We start from the raw sequence: 25,427 nt of genomic DNA on the forward strand, positions 1-25,427 counted from the left end.
TCCAAGCTGCACTTGGTCGCCCCGCTCCTTTCCACACTCCATCCGTGACAAGATTTTCTTCAAAAATTGTTGTACCATGATTTTCTTCAAAAAAATAAATAAAATAAAAATAAATAAATAAATTGTACCCATGTATAATGCGCACCCTAGATTTTAGGACAATAAATTAGTTACATTTTGCGCATTATACATGGAAAAAAACGGTATGTTCCGTGATGAGGTCATTAACGAGAACTGCTTTCGTATGAAGCGATCTAATATTCATAAAACCGAGTTTAAATGTAATCGGTCGATCAGGGTTCGTATCTATCGAAGGATTTTTAAACGAAATGCGAGTAAGATTGTGTTTTCTAGGCCTAACATCAACCTCTCAAATGTTTATTAGCTCGGTGGTACGATACGACCGTAGGAATTTGATAGTAAATATTTGGTACACATGTAATATTATCTGAAACAGGCACCGTTTCATCAGCAATACCGGTCGGGGTGGAGTGAATGGATTTGTCTACTACGTCAGTAGAAATGTGTTCATGTGTACTGTAGCACTATTCAAACTGCCACGCTCTAGTCTACACAAGGAGCTATGTGCATGCTGAAAGTCTAGCCTAGCGCTAGTTAACTTTAACTTGACAGACTCCTAACCCATCCTAACAGGTGGTCTAGTCACCTGTGCCCCGGCCTGCTCTAAAGTGACCTGTCATGAGTGGCTCAAACAGGCACCTTCACGGTTAGGATGAAGGCTGTCCTTCCTCAGCAGGTCGGGGCGGCCCCAGAAGGAGGACCAGTTATCTATAAAATACAGTCCCTGCTTTTTACAGAACCCAGTCATCCATCGATTAAGGGAGACTAATCTACTAAACCTCTCATCAGTGCCTCTCCCAGGCAGGGGGCCAGAGACAAATACTCGATGCCGACTCATCTTTCTGGCGAGATCACAAGTCCTCGCTATGTTTTTCTTTGTGATCTCTGATTGCCTCATGCTAACATCATTGGCGCCGACGTGTATCACTATGTCCGAGTAGTAGTGTTGTCCTAGTGTTGTTGGAACTACGCTGTTGACCAGGCCTATTGCGAGTCAGCTCCCCAAGGTTAGCTTCTATGTCGGGTGGTCTGCCCCCAAAAATACACATTACCATGGCTGGATTTTTAAGCGTGATATTTCGGGTAAAGGAGTCACCTATGACCAAGGAACGAGGGCCAGTAGACCGAGATGACTTTGGACGGCTCTCAACGGGATCACCAATATTTGAGTGATGTTCCAGTTATTTATCACAATTAGTTTACCAAGTCTGTGTTTTGAGTTCCTCCAATAAACCCTGGTCCAAGCTGCACTTGGTCGCCCCACTCCTTTCCACACTCCATCTGTGACAAGATTTTCTTCAAAAATTGTTGTACCATGATTTTCTTCAAAAAAAAAAAAAAAAACAATTGTACACATGTATAATGCGCACCCCAGATTTTAGGACAATAAATTAGTTAAATTTTGCGCATTATACATGGAAAAAATGGTACTCAAAATACACCCATAAGAAGTCAAAACATAGAGCACAAAGCTTACCCCCCTTTACTGTGTCCGTTGTTTCCATAGATTGAAGGAACTGAACCATCAACTACTAATACAAAGATCTCTCTGAGTAATGAAGCTGGTGGATTTGCAAAACCATTTGTCAACACCCATTACCTTGTTTGGTTTGTCGCACCCCAACAGATGTGATGTAATAGAACACGTAATACGTAATAGAAAATGGAGAAAACTTAACAGAGTAGAAAATAGCCCCCCAACAGATCATAAAAGTATCTCTGCAGCACCTGGAGGGTATTACACTTTTCTACACGCTTGAGGGCTCCAAATACACAAGAAAATCAATTCAAAAAGAGTATTTTCCATGATATGTCAGGATTCCATAGGCACCGTTATTGGTAATCAGTATCCCTACACTATTATCGTGAGGATATTCATGGCCCGGGTCAAAGTTAAGTCGGAACGTAGCATGTGTTAGGGCTCGACAACATGCATCTTAGCAGCACCGCTCGGAGCTTCAATCGGATGATATCATGCACGCACACAAGATTTATGGCTAGATCCACCATAAAAATAATTCTTTGACTTGGAGCGGCTACAATCTGGATACGTCAGACGTGCACGCGAGCAGCTGGAGGCTTTGTGGCTCATCACAGTGCAATTCCTTGCAAACTACTGGACCGATAAGTCCTCGTGGTCTCAAGACGTCAAGCAGCAGAAGGTGAATGGTGGAACAAAAGTGTCAAAATGGCTCTTGGACCTTAGGGGAGCTTTTTTAAAGGAAGTACAAAATAGCTGTCCGGTCACGGACGGCTGCGTTATTACTGTCGTCCAAACACTTCTCTCGGTGCGCTTTTAAGTGTCTAATCCCGTTGCGGTGATGTCCGCACTGCTTACAGACCATCGGGGACAGATTTGCGTGCTTTTGCTGGGATACTTTTTGCTCTGATGTGCGTTGATGTCTGAACCCACGCAGAACAGAAAAGCCGTCTCACACTCTCCTGGTGGTGATCCTTTGAATTACAGCCGACCCCCATTTATGGGCTCGGGGGCAAATACATTAGACCCACAGCTGGCCCACAACATAATTTTCCATCCACTGAAGTTGGTCTGAGCAGAACTCGTCACAACCCCATTGGACTGGCAAAACCCATCCGTCGATTGAATTTCATAATTGCCATTTCTGCTGAGTATGACACGTCTGGCGGGTTATTGGGTATATATTGATGCTAAACTACTTCAGAGCAAGTTGTGTGTTGTTTTGTCCCCTTGGATCGTGTTAGGGTGGTGCTCACTCTAACTTATTCTGCAAGAACCACACAGGAGTCAAGCAAGTCATTTTAAACACCTGCAGGCGGAGAGTCCATTCATAGCTGTGCTTACAGCGATGGTCGAATGGAGGTCTGACTCAGGCCTTTTCAGGTGCATATTTATTGAGAGAAACAGAGTGGGGTTGAAAGTGGGGGTGTGGGAACACACAGGATGGGGTGAAGCCGCTCCCCTGCTGATCAAAGCATAGCAGGGGGCCTTTTACAACGTTCTGTAAACAAAGCAACTTTGATTGCTTCCTCTGCGTCTAGTCAATCAGTTGAAAAGATCTTAGCACTTTGGTCAACTACTGTTGTCTAGACAGGACAAGCTAGTTAAATTATTACAGGTTACATTCCAACATAATCATACGATGAAGATACTCTGCAAACCCTAACAGATTGTACTGTGGATTCCCCCGGTTGCGGTGTGTTAGCCTTGCTGTTCCGAGGTGGCTTGAGTCAGGTCTTGCCAGTGTCAGTGTCAGCCCCGTGACATCATTCAACATGTGGGGTTCAAGCGCACACACACACAGAGCCACACGCCAACAGTTTGAGGCTCATTTATCCTGCAGCCACGTCAACACACTGGACAGAATAGAGCGCAACAAACATCCCTGTCAGAATTTGCCCGCTGGAGGAATCAGACGCCGGGTTTTGACAGGTGACGTTTCACTTGTTGAGCTGGAGAACACAAACATCAGCAGCGCCCATAATCAAGACAGACGACCGACTCTCGTCAATCCGGGGGGAGAAGAATGCGCCACGGGAGGAGGAGGGCGAAGAAATGGAGATCTCTCCCCGCCAAGGCCGCAAGTGACGACTGATTGACAATGAATCTTCATGCAAATGGAGTCCACATTGGTCCTGGAGGTGTAAAGTGGTCCTGGCAGACGTTTCTCTGGTACCCATATGTACTTCCAGGAAACTAATTGTCATTCTCAGTACTTGTACTTCCTCCAGTCAGATAAGTGCAATCCAATCATGAAGCCGTTATTACCCAGAAACCGAACGTTAATGCTGTCTTGTCTTGCGAGTTGAATTTGTTATGTGACTGCTATATCAAACCAATTTTCCCCAACAAAAGTAATTGAAATTCCACCCATCCAGTCCAGCCCACAAAAACCGCTGCAACAGATTTTGATTCAGCACATTGTCATTTAGTGACAAGATGTACTCTTAGCTTTTTTTTTTAAAAAACGTTGGAGCGTGGTTTGCTTTAAAGTAAGTGGAGACAAAAAAAGCTTATTTTTTACTTGCCTTTGCTTTCTTTTGTGACACCTCAAACTACAAAACAAGTAGTAAAACAAATAAATGAATCATTTATGTCCAGTATTATAAAACATTTGAAGGTTTAAAGTCACTGGGATTTATGCCAATATCCGTTACCTGGTGATGGTATTTTATATTATATGTTAGCATTAGGCTAATGGGTGCTCAGTACACAAAATTACATGTTTTGATTGCACATCAGTTTTTTTAAGATACAATGTATGATTCCCTTTTGCGTCAGGTGTCTTACATTAAATTCCAACGCGGAGTGACATAGTGAACCTATTCCACGCGATAAAGAAGGCTCACTGTGTCAGTGGTTGTGGGATCCGACTGCCTTATGTTTGCCTTTGACTTAGCCCAAGTATTTGTCATATTTCACAAGTGATTAGCGTTTCAGCGGCATAAAAACAATATTCCAGCCGTCGCGGGCAAGTCAGCCTTTGATTGAGTTTGACTCGCTTGAATAATGGCGACGCTATTACGCGCCGTTTCCGTGCTTTGCGTTTCACTCTCTCAGCATTCACACAAATAAACGCTTAACATGGTTGGGCATGATGGATCGAGTTTCATCTTCAATCATTTCATCTTCTCATTACCGCTTCACACTCGGAGGATTTTCATATTTTATCAGCAGCTTCGCCGCAAGTTCATTGTGCGCTGACAAAATGGAGGCTGATTGGTGACATCATGCTAATGCATGCTATTTTCTTCTGAAACAATCTAAAGCCAGTGCCGGAAAGTAATGAACAACAAATATTTTGTTCCCACGATATGCTGTTAAAGTCATATTTGGTCCGCTAAGGCATGTGACAGTAATCAAAAGAAACTAAAAGTCAATATTTCTTGCTGAAATGTGGCGAATCTTCCTAAAGTCATATAAAATACCAGCACGAAGGAAATCTTTTAAAATTCTTGAGTGAATGTGCTATGTTTGAGTACTCAAAGAACGATTTATGGCGAATTGTTTTGAGCCACGAAAGCAATCACTAGCTGTTAGCTGTCAGCATCTCTGCCTGGCGAACCGGCATCAACGCAAAGTCCGAGTTGGCCGCTAAGTACCGTGATGTAGTGTAATCAGATTGTTATTGACTAATCAAAATGGGCGGGCTAACAGATCATTAGCATTTGTGCTAGCACAGACGCTAACGCTGGGCATAAGTGTCCGCTTATCTTCGCTAATAATGTCTTATTGACGCTAGAGTGCCAACAACTGTCGCTTGCGCGTGCAAACTATTCAGCTTGTGATTTTTATGGCCCATGCATATTTTATGAGAGGCAATTAAAAGAAAATGATGTGGCATGAATAGCGGTTAGCCATTATTTTACGCACGTCAATCACATTGAAGGACTGCGGCGGTGGGGAGGTAGAGGCGGCCCACTTTGTGGGGCTTTTTTAAAGACCGAAGGTGGCAAAAAAGCAGAAGTTCCAAAGAGTAGTTTGAGGTGAGTCGTCATTTTTAGTCAGAACGAACATCTGTGAGCTCTGCAGGGATACACTTGACGAGTGCGAGGAGAGGAAAATTGTATTTTATTCCCACAGCATGAATGTGTGCTTGCATGCGCATACACATACACACACACCTACACACACGCACACTCACTCTTTGTTCGATCTTCTGCCCTCTGGGAAGAGGTACAGGAGCCTACGCTCCCGCACCACCAGACTCACCAACAGCTTCATTCTCCAGGCTGTTAGGATCCTGAACTCTCTCCCCCCTTCTGCGTAGCATCCTGTCCTTTTGCACTGTATTCTGCCTGTCTGCACACTTGCTCCATTTTGCTCCTCTTATTTATTGTGTTATTTGTTTATTTATTATTTATTCAACACAATCATTTATTCATTGTTTGTGCCTTCTTGATTTTATTTTTTGGTGTTGTATGTATATTGTGTACTATGTCTTGTCACCGTGGGATAGTGGGAACGTTATTTCGATTTCTTTGTGTGTTTTGGCATGTGAAGACATTGACAAAGCAGACTTTGACTTTGACTTTTGACACGCACGCACATACACGCACACACATGCACACACACACACACACACACACACAGTGGGCAAGCTAGTTGGAGTGAGCTAAGTTATAAGGTATATTACAGTAAATGTAGCTCAACTGCATTTCAGCGGAGTATGGTAGCTAGCTATAGTAAAATAAGCTAAGCTCGACAATAAAATGGGAACTGTAATCAAGCTACATCAAAGCTACGAAGGTGGGGCGGAGGTGCGACAAGAAAAAGTAAGTAAAATGATCTATTAATTGGGGTAAAATTAGGGCCCTTAAACGCCACAAATGTTTTTAACACGTGATCAAGGCGTGTCCGTGGATTGTAGGGGTGTAAATAGCGGGTTTCGTCACGATACGATATCATATCGATATAAAAAAAACGATACGATATTTGCCGATATCTTAAAGCCTGCTGTGATTCATTCACGATACATCACGATATAGTGCTCTACGATCGATCGAGAACAATATCCTGATTTATAACAATTCATACGCAAAATCAACAATGTACTGCAAACTCTTTATTTAGGAAATTACAAAGTGCTTCCAAACGAATGATTTGAAGCCCAAAGGGGAGCGAATTTCCTCGTCTTCTTGGACACTAGCCATAGCACCAGCCCAGGAGCCGCGTAGTTGTCGGCTCCCCTTTTACGTGCCTTCTCTGCTCACAACACGCCGCGCACTGCTACCGGAAAGAGGAAGCAAGTAACAATGAACTGGATTTCAAAATAAAGTCGCGTCTAATGTCCGAGGTCCAAAACGAGCGATATAGATTGATGTTTACGTTTAGCATCGATGCCAACAAATCGTAGAGCATTATATCAATTAATCGATGTGTATCGATGAATTGTTACACCCCTAGTGGATTGGCCTTGCTCTGCCGCGCTCATTTGTACGTCATTGTGCAGTCGTTGTGTTCCTGCTGTGCGTGCCTTGGCCTCTTGGTGCACGTATGCAGATGACACACCTGCATAATTCATTTTTCACAAAAGTAGGTAGGATTTATGCCCATGAGCATTTTTGCCATAGATTTTCTGTATTCCTTCAGCCTGAATAGAGCCTGAATATTCATTTTGTGAAGCTATGCACCTACTGGGAATTTGATGCCTATTTGTTAGCCCGGCGATGGTATTTTACATTGTGTCTTAGCATTAAGCATTTAAGAAGAAAGCTACTATTTCTTTGTAAAATGAAGCATGTGTTGTATTTAAAGGACATTGTGTCATTCTTTTTCTCATGTGTTTAGTCCACTTTACAAGAGTATTACCAAACTTGAAAAATATCCTATTGTATGACCTATCCTATTTTAGAACAATAAAGTTAACTATGGAACTCATGCCATTAGTTGTGCTAATTTACTAGTTTGCAGCTGTAGCCGTAATTAAACACCTCGTTGTGAAATGTTCCTATAACTGCCATATCAATGTATTGGACCAAGGCACTGGAAAGCACTGTATTATTAGCGTAACTCAACTGCATTTTAATTACAAATGTGGTCGCTGTTCTCCCCTCGTAATTAGACGGTGACAGTTTGGTTTGGTTTTCGCAAATCGTATTTTTGCCTGATACTGGGTTTCCTCGGGCCCAAACCAGTATGTGCCGCATGCAGGCTAAAGAAGGCTTTTACCGGACAAAGTGACCCTGCAGAGAGTCAAAGAAAATATATTTTTTTACAGGAGCATTTTTATTTGGTAAAATGAAAACTTTAACCATAAAAGAGACTTTCTGCCGCTCTCGGCAGCCTGTAAATGCCCCCACCCCTCCATCCCTCTGCTGACGTCAGACGTTTTTAAGGACATCAATGCAAAGTTTGACAAAACAACTTCTTACTACTCTCAACTTCTTTGGGGAAACTTTTACATGCCAGTCAAAGCTGAACTCCAGCAAACACTTGAAGCTACCGGTAGAAAACATTCCAATTTCTTTCAAGTGGAGGAGACCAAAAGAGAGTTGGTGTCACGGTTTGGGAGTGGAAACGGAGCAGGGCGACCAAATGCAGCTTGGACCAGGGTTTATTGGAGAACTCAAAAGGCAAACTGACACGACTTAACGAAACAATAACTTGAGTGACTGACCGGGACGTGAAACAAGAAGACACCAGGACATGACGACAGCAACAGGAACCAAAAACACATCGTGACACTGACACGCACACGCACACGCACACGCACACGCACACGCACACGCACACGCACACGCACACGCACACGCACACGCACACGCACACGCACACGACAACAGACACACGCACACACAATGATCCGACAGGGAGTGACACACAGACAGGACTTAAATACAAGACAGGTAACAAGAGGCAGGTGAGAATGATTACACTAATCATGGGCACACAGGAGGGGAGGGGCGAGCACACAGACAGAAACTATGGACATGAGCACACAGGAGGGGAGGGACGAGCACACAGACATGATCGGGGACGAGTCGTGACAGTTGGCTTACTGTTAAGACAAAAAAAAAGTCGTGCTTCATGGGTATACACCTACACGCTTTGAGATGACATGGATGCAAAGTCACTCGGATGGCAGACATTTGCATCCCCTTTTGGTGAGCATGCAGCTACTTGGTGGTTAATGAAAGGCAGCTCAGCCAATGCGTGATCTTAGCCAATCAGGCACGGCACATTATTCCCGCCGACGACCCCGTCTTTCACGGCTGCTGCCCCCTCCGCTCGCTTACCCGCCGCCGACATCGTTAACGAGCGATGCAACTGAAGAAAAAGAACGTCGGCTCAAACCTTTTCATCGTTCTGCGCCACGGGGGCGATCCGCTTCTTTTCTTTCCTGCCGTCCTTGCCGCTGAATAGATGCGTCTTGAATAAGTCTTGAATAGGAAAGTCTGGCCCGGTGCGCTACGTTTCCCGAACAATGGGGCTCAAGTGTACTTTGGGCGCAAAAGTGAAGATGCATTCATTAGGGCACTTACAAATGAGCATATATAAAACAAATAGTCAGGGAAGTCTTCGAGTACAAATACTGTCAGGTGACGGATCCACAAATTGAAGAATATTGTTATTTTTGGAATCCAAAGAAAACAACATAAGATTGAATTGCCTCCACATCAGGTGAACAAATGAAGGAGGAAAAGGTTTGCCAATGTGCTTGTCACTTTTGCAGCAGCCAAAGTCACGGGGCCGTCGGCCGCTCAGCGATTTCATGGCCAAGCGGACATGTCTACCTGCCAGTTTGGATTTCTTGATGATGTGATCATTGACAATATGCAACGGGGTGAATTTGAAGTGTTGACAGTCTGCTCGTATGCCGCCAAAGGCTTCAGAAGTCATGGGATGGCACTTCCCTGTGCAGAGGGACCTGAGGCAGAGCACTGAAGCGATCAATGAGTTCTCCTGCAATGTTATGCAAGTCAGTCACCCCACCCGAATCCCATCGAGCGTGCATTTCACTCATTGAACCCATCAAACCAAAGGGAATCTGCCCGAAGCAACGCGCGGCAAGTGAAAATAGTTGCACATCTCCCATTTGGACTCACCGACTGAACTGCGCTCCGTCAGCTCAGCATACAGGCCTCATCACGTGTACGCACAATCATGACACAAAGTAATCTTCCGCCATGACGACATGTCTAAAGAGGACACGTACTTTCTCCACATCTGCAAATCACTTTTACGAGGAAGTTCCAGGCTGGGTGGTAACGCGTGGCTTGTACTGCGCGCGCAGGAGACGGGACCTCGGTGACGGCGGCTGGACACAATTAAACAACTCCAAGAAAGCGCACGCGCACTAATCCTCCATGATGAGGAAGGCGCTGTGACTAATTCACACACACACACACACGCACACACACAAGCACACACGCAAACACACACACGCACACACACACACACACGCACACACGCACCCACACACACGCACACACACATTGACTTGTTCTTGTTGCTGTCTGCGCGTTTCCTCTGCTTCCAGCTAGCCCTCTAATGAATTGACACTCGCACTCCCATCACATTGCAAGAGACAACAGGCACTAGGGTGACATTTCTCAAGGAACTTCAAATACTTCATCTTATGGCTGAACTTTGTTTGAGCTTCTGTAAGCGTTGAATGTGCATGTCCACCATACTTCAGCTCAGTGGCCTAGTGGTAGAGTGTCCGCCCTGAGACTGGAAGGTTGTGGGTTCAAACCCCGGCCGGGTCATACCAAAGACTATAAAAATGGGACCCATTGCCTCCGTGCTTGGCACTCAGCATTAAGGGTTGGAATTGGGGGGTTAGATCACCAAATGGTTCCCGAGCGCGGCACCGCTGCTGCTCACTGCTCCCCTCTCCCCCAGGTGATGGATTAAAATCACATGGGGATGCGTTTAATGCAGAGGACAAATTTCACCACGCCCAAATGTGTGTGTGACGATCATTGGGACTTTAACTTTACTTTAGTACGTTTTTGCGGCCGGCCAAGAGAAGCTTGCAACCGTTGCATGGTTTTACCGGTCCTAAAACAGTACCGCCGGCTTAAGATCGGAATGTTCGTGAACATTGAATTGGAATTGGAATTTGTAACAAATGTTCAGTCAAATGAAATTGAAATCAATCTGTCAATTGTTTTAGGCGACAGCGAGATGCTCTTCCGCTCTTCTTTAGTGCTCACGGCATCTGTATTGTGTTTGCGTGTTATGAATCATTCAACGTATTAAGTCAGAGTTCATCCAGGCTGTCTTATTAAAAATGGAGGAGATTTGAGTTGGGAGGGTGTAGTGGTGGGGGCCGGCCGGGAGCTTTTGCGTCGAATGAGACGAGTGTGCGTCCTCTTTCGGTAGCGTCTCCCCATGGGGCCGACGCACACGAACGAGCAGGAAATGGAACATCGGCAATGCGTCCTCGGCTGCTTCTCATTCCCTCGCGCCGGCGCCATTATGGACCCATAAGCTGTCACATGTCCTGAGGGCTGACGGATGCTCTGGCCTTTGCTAAGCACTGTTTGCTCTTTTAATAAATCGGAGGCAGATTTTTCTCCTTTTATAAATCCCGAACGGAGAAAGGAGACTCAACACACTCGGTCGTCACCGGATTTTGACATCACTGGGACTGCGAACGATGAAAACTTGTCAACAAACTTGCGAGACTGAGTTTGCGATGGCGTTCCACTTCCAGTTTTGTTCGAGTGCCAAGTTGTCAATTGCTGGGGCCCTAGGTTGAACTCGATGATTGTTATCTAAACGCAAATGTTTGCAAATGTCTGAGTCAGCACAAAGTCAATCTCTTCCGTCTGCTTTTGTGGACGATGACAAAAATGAAAATATTTGCGGTTGGGAGGCAGAAATTTTGCAGATTTGGACAACTCTTAACAAATCATCTCTTATCCGTTTCAGTACGACTAGTAAATTACAAGGTCGCATCGCTTTCAGCATTACGGCAACCGTGGTCAGGGGGGTCCACTGAAGAAAGCTATTACTGGTCGATCATATGAAATAAAAAATAAAAAAATTCTATAGGCTAGAATCCAGCCCATCGCTTGATTGACATACAGGTAAGCCTATCGGGAGGCAATCACAGCGAACTGCACCCCCCCACCGCAACATGTTTGGCTGCGCATACACAAGCCCGGCACCAAAGCTAACAAGCTAATCTACGCATTACGCATCAACGCACACACTCGTTTTTTTCTATTAAACTAAAGAAAGTTTATGACCATCAAAAATGAGTGGGGTTGCTGGACCAAGTAATAAGCCAAACGGTATCACTTTCATCCCATCGCTTGATTGTCATACAGGTAATCTTTTAGGGAGGCAATCAAAGTGAACCGCAAGTAAGAAGCCAAACCGTATCACTCATACGGAATGGGAGTTGGACTTTTTTTACCTCATTGACTGGGTTGACATTCCCTTTAGCACAGCTCTATCTAGTGGATTAGTCAACCCCAGTTTGATGCATCCATCCATCCATTTTCTGAACCACTTAGTCCCCACGGGGGTCGCGGGTGTGCTGGAGCCTATCCCACCCGTCATCGGGCAGTAGGCGGGGGACACCTCGAACCGGTTGCCAGCCAATCACAGGGCACACAGAGACAAACAACCATTTGCACTCGCACTCACACCTAGGGACAATTTGGAGTCTTCAATCGGCCTACCAAGCATGTTTTTGGGATGTGGGAGGAAACCGGAGTGCATTGGAGAAAACCCACGCGGGCCCAGGGAGAACATGCAAACTCCACACAGGGAGGGCCAGAGGTGGAATCAAACCCACACCCTCCTAACTGTGAGGCGAACGTGCTACCCAGTGCGGCACCGAGCCGCCCTAGTTTGATGCAGTAGTTTCTATTCTATGCGCCTTTTAATCCGGTGCGCCCTATATATGAAATAGTTTCTCAAATAAAATATTCAATGAAGGTGCGCCTTTTAATCCAGTGCACTTTATAGTGCAGAAAATACTGTAATCTATCCTTTCAGCTGCTGCAGAGCTACTGTTATGATCTGTTTGGGGGCTATTTTTTACTCCGTTCAGTTTTCTCTGTTTTCTATTACGTATATCTATTACGTCACATCCTTTGGGGCGGGACTACCAAACAAGGCAATGTGTGTGGCCAAACGGTTTTGCAAATCTGCCATCTTTATTAATCTGACATACTTTTGTAGTCCAAGTAGGATGTGCTGAAGTAGAGAGATTGTGGTGAATTCTCTTCGATGGTCAGCTGGTCTTCCAAACAAAACGGTGAAAAAGTGGCTGGCTTGGGGAAGGAAAACTTCAGTCACACATGGCTGATTGGGGAAAGATTTTATTCAACCGATGTCAGAGAGAAGTGTCTCGCGCCCTAGCCAAGATGTCGAGTCCCTTTGTCTACTCTCGCCCTAAAACTTATACTCTTGCGCTTCGCTTTACGCGGGAGCGCGCACATGGGGCTGTTGGCTGACTTATGACCCCGCAGTCCGCCTCCCTAACTCTACACGGTGCGTATCTTAGCAGTTGTTAATGGAAACCGGATGTGTCTGGCGCCAATGAGCCTACATTCCTGGACCAAGCCCCAAACAATCCCACACGAACCTGAACCGAACATGACCCGGTCACACTTAGGCTTACTACTAAGATATACATTGCATGATACCAGAATAAAAATTCACAACAAGATCAAAATGTTCCGTTGTTGGATCCATCAATCCACACAACTCATTGCACCGTCCCCCAGCATCAGATCCTCAAACCGGTGCCTGGTCAAGTTTCGTTTTTCAAGCAGTGTTCCTACATCTCTGGCTCAAGTCCTGCTTGTTCAAGGACAAGTGTTTTAGAAATCTTTTGTCAGTATATAGAAAGATTCACCGAGAGACTTTATTTCGTTGGTTCAATTCCTTCAATCTATGGAAATGACGGACACAGTAAAGCGGTAAGCTTGAGATAACACAAAAATAATAAACTGTATTTCACTTTCATATTATTGTGTGTGTATGATGCATTCATTTTCATAGCACTATCGTCTGTCTTTCTGCTGATTTTAGATGCTGTACGTTCTATGTTTTCACTTCTTGTGGGTGTATTTTGAACAGTTGTATCAGATGAAATGCATCGAAGGTGCTGTTTTATTCTTGGATAACACAATGTCTTTAATGCATTCGTTAGCTTCCCGCTAACGCTAGCATTAGCTTACTTCGTTGCTTGACTGCAGTGCTTGTTTACAAGATGTTCAGAAATATTGTGAGGGGATTTATTTTATTACGCGTTATGTATGGAAAAGTCTTCTTCCGTTGATATCTTTTGATCAATCAAAACGTTTGCGGTGCAGGTAAACGCTACCTAGGCTAAAAAACTACAAATATGTCAACGGGAAAGCGTGGTGCACATCTTGCGGCCTGAGGGGTGTGAAGTATCTCATTTGCATTTAAAGAGACAAAACGGCTTGCTCTGAGCACCTCAGAACAAGTAGAAAAGAGGGACCTGTGATGCTATCAAAACGAGGAATTCAGACAAAAGCATTGCTGTTCCACCTAATATAAACCACACCTGAATGAGTAAAACTTAAAACGGAAGAATTTATAAACGTACTACCGTGTTTTTCCATGCAAAATGCGGCCCCGTGCATAATACGCACCCTAAAAATGGCATGTCGATGCTGGAAAAAAGCCTGTACCCATGTATAATACGCACCCAAATTTTGACTCTTACTTAAGTCCGTAAACGTAAAATTATTTCAGAAAAAAGATCATCTTTGGGAACAACCGGATGTTATTCTGCCGGTCAGTATCACTGCGCTAGCAAACTCGATAGCAAAGAAATGTTTCGGATTTGTGTAGGGTACATTGTGACAGCAAACGAGCAGGTGATCGAGCAAGCGTCTGATACGAGAGCATTGTGTTCGTATGGAGCGTGTTTGAAGTGAACAGCAGAGAAGAAAGGAACAAGGCAAAGTGTTGTGAAATAAAATATTACCTGTAATACGCATTTTGTTATTTGCTGATTGAAACTGCTAATTAAACTGTTAATTCAAACTAATAGGTAGAGAACTGAACTCTGGCTCTTTTCGCTGACGTGTCTTGCGCATCCGTTCTGCGCATACTGTCATGGCGGCCTCCGTATGATATCCGGTCTGCGATGGAGATTAAAAAACAAACAATATTTGACATTAACACATCATCAAGGATTGCACCATCGCCTCATACGATGTGTCATCAATTATGAATTTTACAGACTAAGTGTGTTGGGCAGGATGGCTGAATGCGATGTGCAATTGACAACAAACAAGAAGAAAGGTGTGATTTCAAGTTTTATTTCGAGGGAGATTTTCTTCAAAAATTGTTGTACCCATGCATAATGCGCACCCCAGATTTTAGGACAATAAATTAGTTACATTTTGCGCATTATGCATGGGAAATCACGGTACTTAAACTTTAAAGCAAAAAATTTTTTTGTATTTGCGCCGACTGAGTCAATGAGCTAATTGAAGTATTATACACCTCCGACTTTCAACTTTGGATGACATCCTCCTGTTGGGATTAGCAAGGATTTGTCCGTGAAGCAAATCCGCCATTGGACAAAAAAGAAAGAAGAAATCAAAGACAAATGCACAAAGTGAACAGCGCCGTAAAGCAGGGATTCAAAAAAGTCCAAACACCTCTGTTGGAAAACCAGTTTTTTGTTCGATTAAAAAAAAAGAGATAGAGTCTGTATTACAGACTAATACAAACTTGTTCCACCATTAATGTCACCTACAACTGAATTGCAAAAAAGAAAAATCGACAATTTCCCTTCACCTGAAGAAACTTTTCCTTTTTTATTGTTGTTTTGATTTGCTTGGTTTTCCCTCCTCGGCGTCGCCGCATTAACCTCTGACAGAGACCAGCATTAACAATCAAAGGCAGCCAAGCCGATTCCCCTCCCTGCCACTTTTTATCCACGAGATGTATTTCGAAGAGACGTTTATGAAGGAGATGTTTACATGCAGCTGGAGGCTACACCTGTTCCCGCCCCGCCGCAGTCGACTTTGGATTCCCCCTGCTAACTCCACCGCGCTCACTCACGGCTGTCTGCTCACTTAGCGCTTTTTCTCACGAGGGGCGCCGGTGGGCGTGTCCATCCGTCCGTGTGTGTGTCACGATGTGGGAGGACGGCGCCTGCAGCATGATGACGTTATCGTCTTTGGAGCTACAAGGCAACGCAGGCTCACACCTGCTTGGCCCCCTTTACTGGGCCGAGGGTGTTCACCCGAGTGTGTCGCGATCGCTTTATGGGTCCAGAAGAGCGTGTGGACGGGCTCGCTCGCGTGCGTGCATGTCATTGCCAGGCTTCTGCATTGCAGAGGCTGCTGTGGATTTTCAAAGTGCGCTGCCCCTTAGAGACCACCGCACTCAAATACCCACGCTCGTCGCATCTTACACACACACGCACACACACTACTGCAGGCCTCGTGTATTTGAGCATGCCAAGAGAGCAACGTTTTTGGTGGATTTACGGTGGTGAGTCTGGTGTGTTCATTTCAAGCAGTGTGTCGCAAATGCTGAATATGTTTCGGCAATTAGCCAGATTAAGACAACAAAAAAGTCTTCAAAATGTTGCCTATCTTATGCAAGTATGATGTTTTGTCAGCTTTTATAGAGGACGGCGTTATAAAGCTCCGTACGCCAAAACCAGCAGACACAGAGACAGCTTCTTCCCCCAGGCTGTTGCTCTGATGAACTCACACCACTCTTAGAGTCTCAGAGTCATTACTGTGCAATAACATCCTGCTCTCCACTCCTTTTTTGGATTTATCTACACCAGGGGTGGGCAAACTACGGCCCGCGGGCCACATCCGGCCCACGGGACCGTTTAATCCGGCCCGCCAACCCTGAACAAATTGTATTATTAAACTTTTTTTTTTTGGTCATTTTGCCTGCAATGACTGCGTCTTCCCAGTAGATGGCGAAGCGCTCGCCTGCGCATTTACTACCGGAAGCCGTGTCAGAAAGCTCGGTGCACACTCACAAGTGCGTGTACGTACTCAGTAGTTTGGACTTGGCGCACTCTCGCTCTATGCGTATCAGTCCCGAATTTAGAGCGTGGGCTTTGACGACAGCATTCTTATAATTCGTGCGCTGAGATTTTAGATGCAGTTTTGCGCTAAAGCCACCCACAAACCTTCCCCTGGAATCCTTCCATTAAAATGAGTGGCCCGAAAAAAAGAAGTGAGTTCCGAATGTTAAAAAAGAGTGGCCAATTTGGCTCGACGTACGCGACGTTCAGCCACATCAACATCAACCCGTCACAGATCAAGGTAAACGGACCAACACCTCGGATCTCGGCTAAGAATTGCCACAACAAATTTTACTCCAGACTATGACGCACTAGCAAAAAAGGGAGACCAACAACACTGTTCCCACTGAAAATGAACGGGGAGGCTCTCAAGTTTATTGTAAAAAAATGCATTTTGAATATGATTTGTACACATAGCAGGGATTGAAACTAGCGACCATTCTCATTTTCAAACAATGCAGGATGCTCAAGGACATTGATGCACCACCTATTTGCGACTAATCTTAACCTGTAAAGTTCTTAAGGCTTACTTTAAGGAAGTGTTTTCCGTTTCCTCATCTCTGTTACCAGGTGTTTGCGAGTTAAAACTCTGCTCTGATTTTCAGATACCCCTCACCGTGTTGCTGTTTTGATTACTTTATTTGGATGTATGCTTTCACCGATTCTTCAAGATGATATATTTGGTCAGAATGTTTGCCGTTTGATGTGATCTCATAAGATAAACATCTTTCATTAATCTGACCTGCAGGCACTGAAGTGATGGAGATTGTTATTCATAATAACAGTGTCGTATTTTACGAGAATAACTGATAGCAGTTTTTTAGTGAATTATTATTTTTTTAATGCTGTTAATAAATGCATTTGTTTTCAAAAAACTTGTTTGGAATATCCATGCTTTACTACCTACTAAAGGCCAAGATCTTTTATGCAATGACCTTTACAGGTCGCTTATATGACTTCACACAACGCCTACGTCCATCTGCTCCTGGTCCGGCCCTCCGGTCCAAATTTAGAACCGAGTTCGGCCCGCGAGTCAAAAAGTTTGCCCACCCCTGATCTACACTGTTTGTACTATGTGTCCTCTCTGCATCCATTGCAGCCTGGTCATCCTGGAAGAGGGACCTTCCCATCTGTGGTTGCTTCTCTAGGTTTCTCATTTCCCCTAGCTGGAGTTTTGAGTTTTTCCTTGCCCTTTTGGGAGTTTAAGATCAGGGGATGTTTGAGAATATGTGCTATTTTTCACATGTCCTGAGTGTTGTTAGCAGAGGCGTGGCCAGAAATTCTTCCAGTAGGGGCGCGCGCCCACAGGAAAAAAAAACGAACATCACCCACGCCGTTCGCTGATCGCTAAAACAACATCCGGGTCCGGGAGGCAAACGGTGAATGGATAACATCGCGCACATAGAATAGCGCAAGCACATTCGCGCAAGACCGAAAGAAAAAAACGGCATGAAGATGAAGAATCGAAAAAGCTCGATTTTTTTAAACCGAGGCGCAGGAAGTCCTAACCAGGGCGCCGCCCCGGCTTGGCTACGCCTCTGGTTGTTAGTCACCTAAATGTTGAACAGAGGGTGTGATTTACCGAAGTCAAATTCCTTGTTTGGCACGTGTCAGGTCTAAATACCATCAGACATTTATTTACACACTGGAAACAAAGAGGAGAAGACAACCAGTATTCTTTTGCTCGCGAGGAGAATTAGGTAGAAGGCCCAGTTCACCAATTCTGACCTGCCCTACCGTCATCTCCTCTTTTTATATTGGGTTGCCCTGGTTACAAGAGGCGTTGCTACACTAAAGGGAGGGGAGAGTGTGTCTGTAGCAACGCTGTTTCAGCTAGCTAATAATGTTGTGTGGTGCGAGGCCGCATGGCCTTGGCCGATTTGTGACCCCAGGAATGCAGAGTCTGTTCTTAGATGGTTGGCATCCTCGTTCCCGGCTGCAATCTCCAAAACTGGATGCCGTGTCTCTGTAAAACAATGCTCTAGACTTTCTTGCTACATTTCATACAATAATAATAATGAGTAAATAATCAGATACCTCTCGTGCATACACTCCAAGAAACGTTAAGTAGATGTGAGATAACTTGCATGAAGTCTACTTAAACAAACATTGAGTAAATATGGGATAACTAAAAACTGTCTCGGACAAAAGCAATTAACAGAGAAAGGACTTCTCTTGAACTAACAAAGAACAAAGAACAAACATGTTCTGTTTCTAACTTGTGAGGGCCTCTCAAAGATAAGACAAGGTAGGGAGTATAAGGACTCCCCAAGGCTAGCCGGCACATATGTTGACTTGAGCGAAGATATGTGACCTTCGGTTCCAGGCCGACCAGCGCTTCAGCAAAACTAATTATTCTAACAGCACGCTCAAACATGGCGAATAAAACTCTTGAATCTTGAATCTTTTGAGTGTTTCAAAGACAAAATGTTGCATTTTGAAGGAAAACGCAAGCGAAGTAAGCCGAGGGGCTACACGCGGTGGGGTGTGCAGACTGAAGTTGACGTTTGTCTGCTTTGATTTCAGCGTCTCCGACCGTGCCGCCGTTGCGCTCGGAGCATTTCAAGCCGTGTCACGACAAGGACCTGGCCTACTGCCTGAACGGTGGCGAATGCTTCGTCATCGAGACCCTCGGCGGACCTCACAAGCACTGCAAGTAAGCCTCCGCCCGCTCGCTCACGCTCCTCGCGCAAGACAAAAATGCAAAGCGGACGGAAACGGAACTTGCACCTCTGTAAGGTCTGTCGGCGACTTTGCTTGTGATATAAGATGGAATATGAAATTGTCTTTTCTCGAGAAAAGCTTGAGAGTGCATCTCGTGTGTAAGATGAAGAGAGTGTCTATGTAAGAATGGAAGGCCGCCGGGTGTGCACATGGAGACACCGGCTGTTTTTGTCCCCTGCTCTCAAGTGTCTTGAGGGTCTTTGGATGTAGAGGAAAAAAAAACTTATTGCAATTTTGAAAGGCCCGTGACAATTGTTTTTTTCCAAAATTGCCATCTTGTTGGGAGGTGTTTAAGTTTTAAAGATGAAAATCAACTGATATTGTTTGTTTCAAATTGTTCACACTTGCAAATATTTACTTTTCTAAACCAGAAACTGAACAGCTTTTAAAAAGGTTAAATCCCTCTTGTGTCACATGGCTTGATCGCCTTTTCAGTAACAAAACTGCTTGTTCAGTAATACGGACTGTGGGCTTTGAATTGAGGCCGTTTACATTAAGTTAAGTTAAAGTTAAAGTCCCAATGATCGTCACACACACATCTGGGTAGGGTGAAATTTATCCTCTGCATTTAACCCATCCCCATGTGATTTTGATCCACTCCCTGGGGAAGAGGGGAGCAGTGAGCAGCAGCGATGCCGCGCTCGGGAACCATTTGGTGATCTAACACCCCCAATTCCAACCCTTAATGCTGAGTGCCAAGCAGGGAGGCAATGGGTCCCATTTTTATAGTCTTTGGTATGACCGGCCGGTTACGGTGAGAATGCTTTAATATCGAAATGAATACATTTCAAATTGACACCAAAAGGTCAAATAGCATTTTTGTCACTTTGGTAAAAGTAAAAGGGAGTTTCAGTTGGTTATATAACACTCGTTTTTATTTGATTTGCTTTCCAAAAAGACTTTTCTGCTTAGCTTCTTTTGGTGAATTACAATAGCCTTGCTGCTTACTCGCCATTGTCAGGGTCCAAACATCCAAACAAAAAAATGACTGGTCACCCATTGTCAGTGTCAATCGTCCAATAACAGATCCAAAAGAGTTGCTAACGATCTGTCAGTTTGTCATCGGTTGTGCTCTTACCGTATTTTCGTCCGATTTTGTCGGAGGCCAAACTCACTTTTGGAATTAAGTGACTTTTGAAGTCTGGCAGAAGAGTGAGCGAGAAGAGAAACAACAACGAAAAATAACACGGCTGCTTACGCGGATCGATACATAATGGCGCAGAGTCAGAGACAAATTGAGACAAATTGTGTCGCAACCGTGAGATCAATGCAAAGGTTTAATGGGGATAAATGCAGTTTGTGGCTTTATTTGGCATGCAATTAATCATTTAGACTTGACGGAAAGAAATGAGCTTTTTAGCAGCCATTTCCCGCCGGCTGCCGCCATGGCCCGCCACGCTTATCTTTAAAAGCTTGCGGGGGGCAGCAGTGGGTCCACAGGCATTCAACGCAAACAAAGAATGCCTTCTCTGTTACCATGGAAACCTGTTGCCTGGTGAAGCGTGTTGTGCGGGATGTCCGATGTTGTGCCAGGAAAAACAAAGATGTGGAGTATAGAGTTGGTTCTTTATTGGCAAGACCTTGGGTTGTTTAATGGCAGCCAATACATGAGGCACGGCAGCAGATGAAACAACAGCTTCCTTCTCCAGGTCAGCTTCTATTATACTGCCCGGAAAGACGGGAACTTGTCACATGACCATTTGATATCTGTGAGTGTAGGGGGTGTCACCCCCTCTGTGCGTGCGTGCGTGTGAGTGTGTTAGTGTGTGTGTGTGTGTGTGTGTGTGCGTGTGCGTGCATGTGCGTGTGCGTGTGCGTGTGCGTGTGTGTGCGTGCGTGTGTGTGTGTGTGTTTATACAGTTCTGTGTGTTGTATACGTGTTCTGATTGAGCAGTTATGTTTATATAAACTAATAAAAAGAATTGCACACATATGAACATTAAAACGTACATGAGATTGTCTAACCTAACAGAAAATGTACACATTGCTGTTGCTCTCTCTTCACTGGCCCTGAAACAAGGGTTAGCAGAGCTGCTATTTTGTGCTAAGCTTACCTGTCAGGACCCAAGTATGTATTTTTATCTTTTCATCAATACCAGCCAAGACAAACACAGCTGAATATCATTTTGAAAATCTAATTGTTTTACTCATACAAGTCTTTACATTATTCACAAGTCAATAGCTGTTTCAGAGAAAAAACGTTTTTTAATAAAGTATTATGTTTCCACTGCAAAATGTCTAATGCCATTACTATGAATGTCCATATCCTCCCATTAAACAAAATGAAGCTTACAAGGTTCTGGCCACGGTTCCAAGGTTAAGAGCAAAGCCAGCATGGATTCTCTTTATTGCTACGGTGTGGGATTTCTGTTTGCAGATCTTGACTCGAGTAACCTTTTGGGAGCACGATATCATTGAGTACTCGGGAACATTTGTGTACTTGGATGTGTAGAGATTGAAGGGCGACGCAAGTAAATTGTGCAACTTGCATTGTGGTTTTCAAGCCTCTTTGTGCACTTTTGTGTTTAGCCTCATGCAATGTTTATGCAACATTTCAGTAGTGGAGTGGGTGGGCGGCTTCTCAGCAAAACGGTGGCTAAACAAAAGTCAAACACCTGTTAAAGTTCAGCTGCCCCAGCTTCTGTGCTGCTTGAATGTCAACAAAAGCCTTTGAGAACATCAGTATTTGATTTAGTGGCAGCCGTGTGTTTGGAATGTGCACATTGGAACTGCTTTATCTCTTTGCTTTGGTACCGGATGGTGCAAAAAATAAGGTTAGATCAATCATTGAATAAAAACAAACCAGCAAATATATTTAGAAGTGTAAACATTCGCCAAACAAGCTAATTTCTCTCCTCAGTGCGTCACTAATTGTTTCCGCTAAGCCAAAGAGCCAACAAATCTGTCTTTTTTTCTCCCTGCTCTTTTTTACTTGAATTGTTTATTCATTCTTTCTCACCGTAATAAGTTTCCTTTTTTTTCTTTCCTTTTCATGACGCTGCAGGGAAACGGTGACCGAGCAGGTCAAGTTAAAGTTACTGAAACGAATCCGCTCGTTAACCTCTGATGGAACATTCCGCACACGCACGCTGTTGCACGTGTGTTTGTGTGGAAATTGAAATGGAATTTTATTTTATTCATGCTCTCCACAGTCATTGAGAGAATTGCAGCAGCGGTCTTTCTGATTCTTCTTCTGCTGCCTGCTCAGCAGCGCCACCTGGAAAGTGGAGGGGGAAAACCCTGGCCTAGTATTTGCCGGGAACTTCTGTTGATTAGAAAATATCACGTTGTCCTTTGACGTGTGTGTGACGTGTTATATGACACGTGTGACATGCACAGGGATGTCGAGTGTTGTCAGGAGGACTGAATGTAAAGTAATAAGCTCACTTAATGAGGGGACCTTGAAAGCAGGACTTAATGTGAATAAATACAATTGTTCATCATCCTTTTTCTGTGTGATTGTCATTCTGGTTGCGGGTGACTGGTTGTGGTCAACCTGGGCTGGTCTCCAGCCAGTCACGGGGTACGTAGGGCTCAATGTTGGTGGCCAGTGCAAAGCGCAGTCATTAATTTTGTATTTGGAGGATGACGGCTGTGAGTAGAAAGGGGTGTTTGCGCCATATTGGGAGAGAACACAGTTGTCTCATTTTCTGGCTAATAAAAGTAGCTCCACTCATTGTCTTTAAATTCAGCGCAGAAGAGGCGTGCATCTAGTCCAGGGGTGGGCAAACTTTTTGACTCGCGGGCCGAACTCGGTTCTAAATTTGGACCGGAGGGCCGGACCAGGAGCAGATGGACGTAGGCGTTGTGTGAAGTCATATAAGCGACCTGTAAAGGTCATTGCATAAAAGATCTTGGCCTTTAGTAGGTAGTAAAGCATGGATATTCCAAACAAGTTTTTTGAAAACAAATGCATTTATTAACAGCATTAAAAAAATAATAATTCACTAAAAAACTGCTATCAGTTATTCTCGTAAAATACGACACTGTTATTATGAATAACAATCTCCATCACTTCAGTGCCTGCAGGTCAGATTAATGAAAGATGTTTATCTTATGAGATCACATCAAACGGCAAACATTCTGACCAAATATATCATCTTGAAGAATCGGTGAAAGCATACATCCAAATAAAGTAATCAAAACAGCAACACGGTGAGGGGTATCTGAAAATCAGAGCAGAGTTTTAACTCGCAAACACCTGGTAACAGAGATGAGGAAACGGAAAACACTTCCTTAAAGTAAGCCTTAAGAACTTTACAGGTTAAGATTAGTCGCAAATAGGTGGTGCATCAATGTCCTTGAGCATCCTGCATTGTTTGAAAATGAGAATGGTCGCTAGTTTCAATCCCTGCTATGTGTACAAATCATATTCAAAATGCATTTTTTTACAATAAACTTGAGAGCCTCCCCGTTCATTTTCAGTGGGAACAGTGTTGTTGGTCTCCCTTTTTTGCTAGTGCGTCATAGTCTGGAGTAAAATTTGTTATGGCAATTCTTAGCCGAGATCCGAGGTGTTGGTCCGTTTACCTTGATCTGTGACGGGTTGATGTTGATGTGGCTGAACGTCACGTCGCGTACGTCGAGCCAAATTGGCCACTCTTTTTTAACATTCGGAACTCACTTCTTTTTTTCGGGCCACTCATTTTAATGGAAGGATTCCAGGGGAAGGTTTGTGGGTGGCTTTAGCGCAAAACTGCATCTAAAATCTCAGCGCACGAATTATAAGAATGCTGTCGTCAAAGCCCACGCTCTAAATTCGGGACTGATACGCATAGAGCGAGAGTGCGCCAAGTCCAAACTACTGAGTACGTACACGCACTTGTGAGTGTGCACCGAGCTTTCTGACACGGCTTCCGGTAGTAAATGCGCAGGCGAGCGCTTCGCCATCTACTGGGAAGACGCAGTCATTGCAGGCAAAATGACCCAAAAAAAAAAGTTTAATAATACAATTTGTTCAGGGTTGGCGGGCCGGATTAAACGGTCCCGTGGGCCGGATGTGGCCCGCGGGCCGTAGTTTGCCCACCCCTGATCTAGTCTCATTTCGTGATCTTGACTGAAGCTCTAATGATTTTATCAAGCTCTTTTCTGTTCTTCTTTTGCCAACTGTCCACTTGATTTCTCTCCTTCTGATTTTCGCCATCTGCATTGGCAGCAGGGAATCTCTTTGGCCATAATGAAGCGAGGCCAATGCGGCAGCACGTCGCGGGAACCAATAATAGCAGCACATACTGAGGCGGCGAGGCGCTCGGGAGGGAAGCAGAGATACTAGTTCATTGTAATGCCATAATCACGCCTCCCACAATGCTTTGCTGCAGAGGAATCCAACAAAAAAAAATCCTCTCATATGAAATGACTGCATTCTCCAAATTAGAAATTCAATTTCAAAAAGTGATCTCAAGCTCATGTTCAAATGGGTTCTGGATTCAAAGTAGAGTTGATTGATTGATTGATTGATTGAATATTTATTGATCCCCAGGGGTGGGGAAATTCAGGCCCCAGCAGTATTCATACCACAGAGTGGGTATACAAAAGACGCACAAATGGCATCAGTAAAGCGGACGAGAGCAGATCATTAATTAAATTCCACACGCGTTAAATGTGTTAATGATATTCTCTCCATCTCGGGTTGGCTCTTACTTACATGTTGGTGGGAGAAGAATTCCATTTTTGTCAGCCGGAAGATAATTGTGCCCGCACTACAAAGGCGTTCTAGAACCAGTAAACATGAAGGGGGGAGGAGGTCGAGGAGGAGGGTATACACGGCCTGCTGCTCCCATTACAAGATTTTCCCATGTTTGAATCCAACACTGTTTCCTCCAGCGCGGACTTCCATTTGGTGTGTCATTTGCAAAGTCATGCAGAATCTCCAAAGAATGTTTACATTGAAGGTCAAACAGGGCTCACACTTTTAAATGAGGGTGAACGTTTGTGATAAAGGTCAGGCTTACTTGAGTTTACTGACTTTGTTCACGAAGGAGCAAAATACCCAACTTTGGCCCCATGGTGGGTTCTGTACGCAGTCTGTATAGCAAACCCATTTGTGGTCCCACACTCACGGTTGTCATTTAATACCACTTGCAAACGTTTGGCAAGTGGAACTGGAGAAAGTGAAAAAGAAGAGCCCACCTAAGA

At 44.4% G+C, this 25,427-nt stretch overlaps 1 protein-coding gene across 10 annotated transcripts in view; it reads left to right on the forward strand.

Moving 5' to 3' along the window:
* LOC133158450 (pro-neuregulin-3, membrane-bound isoform) overlaps nucleotides 1–25,427 on the forward strand; it is a 153,463-nt gene that overhangs the window by 78,319 nt on the left and 49,717 nt on the right. For all 10 annotated transcript variants that reach the window (XM_061285670.1, XM_061285669.1, XM_061285667.1 and 7 more), the window contains one exon: nucleotides 19,095–19,224. In XM_061285670.1, the coding sequence (XP_061141654.1) occupies nucleotides 19,095–19,224 (130 nt within the window). The remainder of the gene's footprint in view (nucleotides 1–19,094; nucleotides 19,225–25,427) is intronic.

The sequence above is a fragment of the Syngnathus typhle genome, linkage group LG8, assembly GCF_033458585.1.
Source record: "Syngnathus typhle isolate RoL2023-S1 ecotype Sweden linkage group LG8, RoL_Styp_1.0, whole genome shotgun sequence".
NCBI classification, from domain to species: Eukaryota; Metazoa; Chordata; class Actinopteri; order Syngnathiformes; family Syngnathidae; genus Syngnathus; species Syngnathus typhle.